Source organism: Cardiocondyla obscurior, linkage group LG22, assembly GCF_019399895.1.
Source record: "Cardiocondyla obscurior isolate alpha-2009 linkage group LG22, Cobs3.1, whole genome shotgun sequence".
NCBI lineage: Eukaryota > Metazoa > Arthropoda > Insecta > Hymenoptera > Formicidae > Cardiocondyla > Cardiocondyla obscurior.
The window spans coordinates 3498324-3509167 of record NC_091885.1 but is presented as its reverse complement, the minus strand read 5'-3'; the positions used below and the strand labels follow the sequence as shown (position 1 = coordinate 3509167).

The 10844-nt window shown below is 44.2% G+C and overlaps 1 protein-coding gene across 1 annotated transcript; it reads right to left on the bottom strand.

The window, feature by feature from the left end:
- Positions 1-748: 748 nt before the first annotated feature.
- On the bottom strand, positions 749-9953 carry LOC139111121 (E3 ubiquitin-protein ligase TRIM9-like). The gene is made up of 4 exons (XM_070671240.1): positions 9079-9953; positions 5756-5894; positions 4527-4757; positions 749-3736 (listed from the first exon to the last, which is right to left on the bottom strand). Exons 1-4 carry the CDS (start codon positions 9157-9159, stop codon positions 3408-3410), a joined length of 780 nt encoding a protein of 259 aa, XP_070527341.1. The 5' UTR covers positions 9160-9953; the 3' UTR covers positions 749-3407.
- Positions 9954-10844: the final 891 nt, after the last annotated feature.

The window sequence follows — 10844 nt, the reverse complement described above, 5'->3', positions numbered from 1 at the left end:
AAGCGCGGTCGCGCGACTTCGTTCTTCCTCCAATCTCCGAATCGAATCGAGCGTCGTGCTTGAACGAGCTTACGACACAGGCGATATAAAATAACGCCCAAAGGGGGAAAAATGATCCCGTACCTCGCAGCCATAGCCGCGACAACTAATTGCATTCGTTAAAGGGGCCCGCCTAGACCGCGTTAGTGCTTTCTTCACCGAGGGGAAAGTACGTCCTTCTCTCGCGCCGCTCGTTTCTCCGCTTCCTTTTTTTTTTTTTTTTTTTTTTTTTTCTTTCGTCCCTCCCGCCGACTACGCAGTGCGCTTTCCGTCGGTCTTTTCCACCGTCGTTCAGCCACTCGTCGCAATTTGCGGGAGCCCGGCGCAACGGCGAGAGAACTTCCTGAAGAGGTGTTGCGAAAGTTTCGGATCAAATGAATGAAAAACGGCGGAAAAGGGGGAGTGAGGCGACGCGAAGAATAGCGGTGGATTATAGCACGGGAGCGTCAATTTTGCGAGTCTTTCGACTTCTCTTGAAGTCTAAAAAGTCCAAGTATGAATTTCAACTCGACGTAAATTGAATAATTCCGTGTCAAATATAAAAATATTAAATATTAAAGAAAAAAAAATAAAATATGACGTTTAACGCTTGCGACAAAAATCTTTTCGGTCCTAAATTTTCTCTAATATCCTCCAAGTACGTCAATCCACCGCTGCGAGGGGAGAGAAAGTCCTTTGAAGGGGAGAATCAAGGGGTCACACACGAATATGGCGTTTTCGTTGCGTTTTATTGATCCGATACAGTCGTAAATGGTACAATCGGCAAATTCATCGGCGGTACAATCGATATAGTTATATGTATATATACACTTATGTACACGGCGCCGAAAGGCGAGCGCTCGCAGAAACGACGCCCGGCGCAGAATAATGCTTCCGGGTTATCGTTAGGTATAACGGGGCGAGGTCGAGCACGAAAAGTGCGTCTTATACAATTCCTGACCGTCGAGAGATACAAAGTCGTAAAAAAGAACCGGCGGGCTTCGACGCGAAGGGCAGGAGGGGGGTGGGTAGATGGGACGAAGTGAGGGTGGCAAACGGAGGGATGTGTTGATTGGGTCTCTATCGAGGACTAGAAAACGTATACTCGTTATTGTACACTAAAGCCGCGGCAGCATTATTTTATACGCCTTACTTATACGCTTTATTGGAGCTTAACGCCTACAACGCGATTACACTTATACGTGTTTCGATATGGATAATGGGTGGACGATCGAGCGATCGGTCGATCGCACTAGCAGCAGGACGAAATATTCGTCCGATCAGCGTGTCCTGGCGCGAAATTTCGTCTCTCGGTCCTGTAGGATAATTATTGGTCTTACCACGGCCGATCTTTCGTCTTCTCATTGTCGCGCCTCATCAGCACTCGATTGGAAACTCGACAAGCTCGCGGCTTTACGCGTTCATTAACTCTTTCAGCACCGAACCGAGTTGAATCGTCAACTCCTCTTTCGATTAATTTCATTTAAAACAGACGCGTTTTATTATTCGCTAATTTTATTAATTTATTTTTTTTCTTTTTATTGTTATTATCAGATTATTGCGTTATAAAAAGTGCAAAAATTGTCAAAAATTTTTTCCAAGTTTCACCTTCGTAGACCGAGTTCTCTTGCGTCTTTAAAAGACTATCGATGTATGTTGGAAGGCGGCAGGTGCTGAAAAGAGTTAATTACGCGATCGATGGAAACCGGACGCCGCCCGATGGGACCGACCGTCTTTTCTTTCCTTTTCTTTTTCTTTTTTTTCTTTTTTTTTTACCGACTATCTAGACTTTAGATTCTAGAGACACGCCGCGAGAAAAACTACCCCGAGATCCTCCCCGATACCGTATGTCCTTTGCGCGACTCGATTACTTTTTTCCGGGGCAAAAGAACTTATCAGGAATCACTATCTTGTCGCGGAACATCGAGAAAGATTGTCGCCTCGTATACCGGGCGCTATTTCCCGCTCGTGCATCTCTCTGTCCGTCGAGCGATGAATTTCGAACGCTCTCTCTTATTCCGCGGCTCTCTCTCGGCACGATCTCTCGAGCTAACCGATTGATCGTCTCCACTCGGACACGGTCTTCAACAAAGTTTGTCGGCGACGATACTTGGCTCTTTGCTAATGGACGTCTCCTTACTTACGAGGGTCGGCCGTTCTACCTTCGGCTGAGTGTTCGGTAATTTCTCTTGTATCTCTTTCTGGATCACGGCGTCGGTTGTAGCGTAGACAGGAGACTCAAGTTAATTGACCGAAGGTCGGGGACGCCGAGCCTCAAAAGCATATCGAGTTCTTTTACATCGAGACAATTTCTTTCGTGAAATAAATTTAAGAAACGTGTAGGAAAAAATACTCTCTTTTCTTCTCCGCTTTTAATATAAAGTGCGGTATAAATAGAAAATGGACTGATTCTCAGCGGAGGGAGCGTTATTTAAGTGTACGTGGTTCTCCTATTCTCAAACGGGGAGGTATTATTTATGGATTGTATTAGGTGTGCGTGAGTTACGTCAGTCTCGTTAATTATTCGGAATAAAGTATCCCGTTCACTCCCACGAGTGACTCGCCGCCGTTCGACATTACGGTACGTACGGCGCTCTTCGATTGATATTGGCTGGTTACGCTTAACGCGAACGTCGATCGCGCGGACGAGATAGGAAAGTATAAATCCCGATTTCCTAGCTAGAGTCCGGATTCTAAGTTTTAGTTTCTCAAACAAGCCGGATTCAAAAGGGTCCACCGGGTTAGCGCCTCCCACGGAAACCTCCTCGGCAAAGTTTCTGGACCTGTTGAATCGTTATTCCTCGTGGAACCCGTTTATATTCAGACAAACGGCGCGAGGCGAATTTCGCCCGGATTAACATCCCCAGGGATCGCGTACGTTCTATTATAAATAAAAGCTCACTGTCTTATTAATAGTATATCAAATGCAGGGTATAAAATACGTGCTACAATTAGGTGGAAAAAATCTCGCAAAAATATATATATATATATTTATATACTTCTAAGTAAATAGCAAATATATTCAAAAAAAAAAAAAAAGAGTATCGCGCTAAACCCCTGAAGACATTAAAACCGCTTTCGTCACGCCAATACAAACTGCGGAGGGTTCAGAGTGTTCTCGTTAACACCGACACCACGAAGCGTTTTCAGACACTTTTACGTGTGTTATTACGTAACGCTTTTTGCCAAGCGAGATCATAGACAACGCTTCGTGGTCGAAGATTTAAAGTATCTACCGATCAGTTAACATCGACCGGGCTCTCCTCGACAATTTTCTCCAGCAGTTGACCCGACTCGTAGTCCCTGCACCTGTCCGCGGTGAATGTTGCCGGGCCTAAAGGCGAGCCGATCTCCTGCGGCAGGCCTTTCTTCAGGACGTTTAGGTACCCCTAGCTCTGAATCATATCGCTTACGTATTCCTCGTGGAGCGCGAGGAGATGACGCGGTACGTCGAGGGCGGTGTGTAGGGTAACGGTTACGCCGCGATTTAGGCTGATCGCCGGGTAAAAGACGCCGTAGAGATCGCGGAAGGCGATGCCGCCTTGCGGCTGATCGTTGACGAAGAAGCGCAGCGTGTGCGTGGTGTCGAGGTCGAGAAGAACGCCGACGGTCGAACCTTGCTGTACGCCACCCTCCGTGCGTTGCGCGTGACCGCCGCCGTGCATGAACCACGACCGCTGCCGATCTATGTACATGCTCCAGCCCTTGTCGTCCTTACCTAAAAACGAGGGTAAACAGTTCGTAAAATTGAACACGAGATTAATTGCTTTTTGGGCGGACTAGATTTTATTCATTTCACATTGCACGTTGCTCGAAATATTCAGATATGTTTAATTTAGATAGAAATTTAAATAGAAATTGATTTAGATAGAAATGGATATGCTTGGAGTATATTAGAAATTATTTGCCTAATTGAAATCGTATTAATATTTTAAGAGACAAATAATTATCGCGCCATTAATAAACGTATTTAGTTAACGTGAAGAATATTCTGGGACGATTACGAAGAGGAAAAAGAATTCGCGACATGATTGCAGAATATCTATCCCATAAATTTCTATTTGTCCTTGTAAGAAAGCGTGCGATCGATTGTCGGATTTCATCAGTTCTAAGAGCGTTGACCCGATTTCCACGTGTGCGCCCAAGGGTTAAAGCGTCCTCCTCCTCTAGCGTGTCGCACAACCGCGGTCGCGCACTTTGCGATCTCGACCGAATCTCTTAAATGTCGTTTTCTCTCATTCGATGCGATGTAGAGACAAAGGGAAGAAGACAGAGAAAAAGAAAGATAAAAAAAAAAAAAGAAAAGAAAAAAGTAGAGCCGCGGAGAAAACTGGGTACATACGTCTCTCCCGTTCGGAATTTCCGAACAAACCGGGGATCTCCGGGGGCGTGCTGGGTGGGCGCATGAATATTTCATCGGGGTCGGATAAACCGCACGATATTTTCCGCGTGAGGGGAGGGAACGTAGGAAAAATAGGGGCGAATGGAGAAAGATAGAAAGAACTTACCCAACATCTGATCGCGCGACACGTCGGCCCGAGCGATGCCGAAGGCCGGATCGGTGTCACTGTGGTATCGATCTATGGTCAGCTCCCAGTAGTGCACACCCCGCGAAAAGCCAACGCTCGAGAGGACCACTCGGTGCTCGTAGCCCTCGCAGGACGCGCTCATCGCGTCCTCGGATATGGACACTTCCTGCGGTATGCCGGTCGCGCCGGTAGCCCACGAAAACCACGCAACTGTCAGGCAAGAGAGGAGAACGCGATTTGTAATACCAGCATCGATTAATATTCCGCTGACTCGGATCCGCAAGCACGCTTAACGAACTACACGTTCAGGCACGAGCATTGGGTTATCGAGTGCCGGGTTATTGGGAATTCGACGTCGCCGCCGCGCTCGATGTTAATAACGACGTGACAGGATTGTAGAATCTTAATGTGGGAAAGGAAAATGGTAGGGAGGAGAAGGGGGGGATCTGATTTTCTATGCGGTTAAATAATTTAAGAATTTGATATGGAAAGTCGACGTGACGCCACTGCGAAAGCTGCCGCATGCAAAGGGAACCGGGATGTTTTATCTTTCGCGGTTGCGTTAAATAATTTAAAATCTCGATATGGAATTTCTTACACGACACCGATTGTCCGGGTTTAACGTCGAGCTACCGCTCGGCGAATATCGAGCCACGATCCGGGAACGTGTTAAAAAGAAAAAAAATTGTTTTTTTTTTTTTTAATTGTTTAAGTTACAAGTAATTTTATCTATCGAATTTGTCGATCAGTTTACATTAAGAATTAAAACTCGTGCTACATTTTCTGTGGTGCTCAATAATTCAAGCACTTCCGTCGTGAAGTTATACGTACATACAACGTTGATGAAACGAAATTTTCGGTAGATCCATTTCCTCGCGGGAATTATCGCGAAGGTAAAAATGTCTTTTCGGAGTCATTTGTAATTGTCGCCCGCATTATTCCGCAAACGCCACACGGATGGGCATTCTATCGCGACTATTTCTGTGCGTCTACCGTCCATCTAATCGATCACGCGATCGTGCCACGGAAAGAGAGGAAAAAAAAAAAAAGAAAAAATACGCGCGACTGGAAAATCGATTTCGCTTACGATCGTTCGTCTTCCACGCGACACCGACGCCGATTTTCCGGCCGAGGCCTCCGCGCCGCGGTGCGCTCGGAAAGCCGTAAAAAAAAAAAAAAAAAAAAAAAAAAGAAGAAAAGTTTCTCACCCTCGGCGGTCTGAAGGCCGATCAGCTCCGAGTACTCGCCCTCACCAGCGCTGTTAAAGGCTCGCACCCTGGCGTTGTAGAGCGAGTTGAAGTGCAGCCCATCTACCGTGCAAATGGTCTCGCGGCCACAGTACACCTCCTGCGAATCAGATTTCAAACGGGGCATCCATGAATTCGTGTACTGCAATTGTAGCCGGATAACCTATCCTATTAATTAACGGGGCAAACAATTTTCGCGAAAATACGGATCGTAGGTATCAGAAGAAATGTTTGTTTTACGAAACTCTTTTTTTTTTTTTCTCGTCTCTCCCCAAAATTTATTTCATAAATAAATGCCCGTGTAAAAAAAAAGTTTATCGTTAAATTTACGAAATTACTATTTTAACGTAAATTAATAAATTAAAGATCCTTAAAAAAAATTAATTAATTTGTACAAAAAAAATACGTGGAAAAAATTAAACGTTCCAGCTTTTGCACTGAATAATAACTAACACAAATTGAAATGTCTAACTCAGTTCAAACATTCTCGTTCACTGTGCCGAGGCAAGTATTGACGTTGCTAGTTTGAGTGGTAGATAAACGAAAATTGTGGATAAAGAGCGGAGTTTACCTGTCATGTCGACTTTCTTGAAAGAACCGTCAAGATAGCATCGATTGGACCGACGGATAAGCCCAAGCGGGATACGTTATTAGATTTATCTTTTTTTTTTTTGCCCTTTTTTTTCAACACGTCACCCTTTTCTTTCGATATAATTTTCGGTAAAACTTTTATCGCTCATTATACATATTTCTTCTACAATATAATATTATCTTGATAATATTATAAAGACAAAAACATCCAATTATTAACTTACGTTAAACGTGAAAAAAAAAAAAGATTATTAAACTCCGCATACATTTTACATTGAATGCAAGAAGATTTCTGCGTATCTTGTATTTTCTCAAAATAAAATCATAAAATTGCATAGGGCAAAAGGAATTAATTATAAATTAACGTGAGCCTTCCGGTAAGTTTAATCGCTATTCGTTAGCCTTCGCGATTCCCTTCGCTGCGAGATTCGAAAAGCGACAGCTAGGAAACGGAAACCAAAGACCCAAGGTAACCCGTGCCGCGAGAACGAACGCGATTTAAATATTAAAAGGAGGAGGATGGACTGTGCTATCCCGATGGCCGCCGAGAGGACTGGTTGATAGGTCGGGCGAAAGGCGGTGGAAAGGAGCGTCGAGCAACCAGGACGATTTATATTCGCGGTATCGCTCCGTTCGTTAACGAGCGCCATATCGCAACGCCGCCGCGGTGGGTGCATTATTAACAAAGCATGAAAATTTAGACGCGTGATTTACAAGAACGACCTGAAATACGTGTGCGTGAATAGGAATTTATTCGCGGCGCAGCGATACACGCTACTTTCGTTGATTTTATTGTAGATTTACTTGTATAGATTCCTCCTCGCGCATCTGTCTGAAATTTTAATTAAAAAAGAGAAAAAAAAAAAGAAAAAAACACGAGAAAGATTAACGCAATCTTGTAATAAAATAATGTATTGTAAATATAAATTTTAATTTGACGAAATCAATCGGTGTAATCAGTGAAATGAAATTATATTGGTCACGTAAAAGCCAGGAACGAGATACTTTCGTATTTTAATTAATGGTACCAATTACGGCAAATAACGGCGCCGCTTTAAAACTAATTTCGACTGCTCGTTAATATTTAAAAGAATTAAATTCAATGGTATAAAAATAATTTCGTGTAAAAATGCTGAGGCTTTACGACGCTATTACCTTTTCCGCTTCGTGCAATTTTATTTCCTCTTACATCGGCGGAAGACAAAACCCTATGATACTCTACGAACGCCGGTAAATTGCCTCACATTAATTTCGTGGATTATGTGGCAAACGACGGTTCGAACTGCCGTCATTTGATAAAAACTTCTAATGAACGGGACGATATCGCTGGGGGCAATTAATAATTGCCATCGCCCGAGAAGATCGGTCATTTCTCATTGTAAGCCCGGACTCTCGAAGTTATGGACTTCAATTAACGCTCTCAATACCGAATCTTCATTTACCAGAGGAGGAATCTTAGTTCACGAGCCGCGTTTTTCAATTCGCGTATGACATGTTAGTGAAAAGAAAAAGGAAAAAGCACGAAACGTAAAATTTTTCCGCAAATAATTAAGAATATTATCGTCGATTTGGTGTTGCGAATAGATTAATGTTACGCGTTAGACTGCTTTTATTCGGCAGGATAATCTTCAAATTTTTTAAACCCGCGAGCTCGGCGCCGCGAGGCCGCCTTTTAATCCCGACTTTTATGTCGCGGCTTACGCGCGCTACTTAGGCTGAATTATTAGCTGTAATCGCGTTTCAGGGTGCCCGCTGCCACCCGCGTTTACGATCAATAAAACGCGAAAGACGGGCGGGGGGCTTTCGAGTCCGGCCGGGAGGAGACTGGTTCGAGAATAAACGCGACAAACGACCTCGCCGATCCGGAAACGCGCCCCGAATTGATACGTGGCCGACCCTTTACGAAGAGCGATATTCGCGCGCGAGCGATTCGTTCCGGCACAAAGTACCGTAACAAAAATCTCCACGAAAAAAATCAACTTACGGACGATCGGCATCAATATTCATTTCGCGACGTGCAGGAACAAATTCTCAACAAAGGGGAGGGTTTTATGATTCCGTCAATTTTTTTTTTTTTTTCTCAATCCCCTTTTGATGTCGCGTCGATGACCAGTATTATCCTTCGATGAATTCAAAGGCAGATTTTATATTTTCCACCCTCGTTTAAAGAAAAATATATGTCATTTGCGAATCGTGCCTGAAAAAGAAGTTATAAAATAATAATAATAATAATAATAATAAAGAATTATTGTACGAATATGGCTACTTTTCAATATTTCCGTGGGAAGAATAACAGACGTCAAATATTGCTTAATGCCAATGGGTTTCTCTCTCTCGATGTCATCTCGTCTGCGCCGGATCGGAGAACAATTCCGCGGAAGACATCGTGAGAACGTCGAAGTGTCCCATTGTTGGGGTAAAGTCGCGTCGCCGACGTCGCGAAGATGATACAGCCCGGCGAAAGGGCCCGCGATAAAGAAACATCGAGACCGGACGTCGCGTCGGCAAAGAAACGAAAGCGATAGGAGGTTCCGGCGACGGGTAAAAGTGTCATCGAAAAATTCGCGGGCGATCCCGGGGACAAACCTTGAAAATCCGAGCTTGGGCGCGCGATAGCACTTTCTCCCGGCGACGTGTACGAGGGAATACAATCTCTTGGGGAGGAGATATAAGGACTCGGGATGTTTACTCACCCTGAACTCTCCCCCGCAGCCGTCGTCCAGCTCCAGTAGATATCCCTCGATAGCGGGACCCCTCTGCCCGGCGCAGCCCATAATTCCGTGTCCAGGTGGCGGCTGCCATGCAACGGTGACACTGTTGTTCTCGGCACTACACTCTTCGGGGATCAGTAAAGGCGCTCCGGGTGCTAAAAATACGTATATTTAGACGGTTTAATAGCGTTTCTTAATGCCCATCCGGTTTAGGAAAAAAGAAAAACATTTTGGACTTGATAATAAATTTATAGACGATAACCTCCGCAACGATGCTCGAGATATTAATGTTATAACGAATCTAAAGAAAAATTTTAGATTCTTCGCTAAGTCGAAGTAAACTCTCTCTTCTGATACGGTAACGGAAAGAACATTTCCCTCGCGTGACGGAAAAGTAGATACGGCTAGGTCAAAGTTGTCTCGTAAAAATAAAGTTATAAGCTGACTATAAATTAGTTGTTGCACTTGCTTAAGGACGAAGGCTTCCAATACTGAAATTTTCTACTTCGGTAAAACTTTGTACACACTTAAGAAGTTTCTCGGGTAAGTAACTAAACATTTCGTATTTTCGTAACGAAAGGATTGAGGTGAAGGCATTTAACTTTGGAGATTTCAAGCCAATAAAGTTTGCTTGTAAATCATTTTGCAAGTGAATAAGCTGATAAATAAGTAGGAAGTTATGCGAGTAGATTAAAATGCGATAAACGAATTTTAGGGTGGGATATACATTTTTTTTTTTTTCTTTTTTCGACCGAGATAACACGTATTCGCAATGCGTGACGAGCCCGGACGAAATTGCGAACTAGAAACATGATAAAGAAAACGAATTCGCGCGTGGATGATTTCAGTTGGCAGGTTTAATTACCGGCGACTTTGGGGCATAATATGATTTGAAACCGCACTGGGTATTTGGCACGAATCCGATTTGCCACGAAGCCGGCTCGCCGATGATGACCTTCGGCGGCAATAATTTCACGATTTAAACAGGTTTCGGGGGAACCTACCGAATTCGCTGCGAGAGTTTCCTAACGACAGAACGGGAACTTGGTCGTTGCCGCGCGACCGCACGATTCTATTCGATTCTGACTGCCTAAGGTAGAAGTTGAAGCCGCGGAAATTACAGCGCCGCTATCCAGATTTCTGTCCCGCAGAAATGTATTGAGCTGCCGGTGCAGGGCTCCATATCTCAATTTGCCAAATCGATCGAGGCACATATACCTTCTCCCGACAGAACGTTAAAATCAAATTGATCCCTCCCTACCGGAACTCGCCGAAATTAACAGCCGATATTAATTTCTCATCAAGACGCGATATTACAATAGAAGGATTACAGCTATTTATTAAGAAAGCAAAAGAGAAATCAAATAAAATGCGTCGCGTCTTTCTTTTTACGAATAACTACGTTAATTTGTTTGGGAAGTCTAAAGTGTTATCCGCACGTTGCTCTCGCTAAAAAAGGAAACTAATAAAAGGAAATAAATAAAAAATAAAGGAGCGATCGTTCGGGGAGCGATATTGATCACGTTAGACCGGGTCGTTCTAATTCGTTACAGACTGCGCAAATGTTAGGAATCGTCCGCTTTTGGATGCGTTAACGCTGCAGGCGGCCGTTGATGCTTCCACATGCAATTATCTGGCTTTCAGTGGAAGCCCGCCGTGTCGCGATGCGGGTCGTCGGCTCGTCGGTTAACTTGTTGGCATGCTAATAAACCAAAAGCATTTCCTCTCGGTGGCGCGCTGTCCGCCGG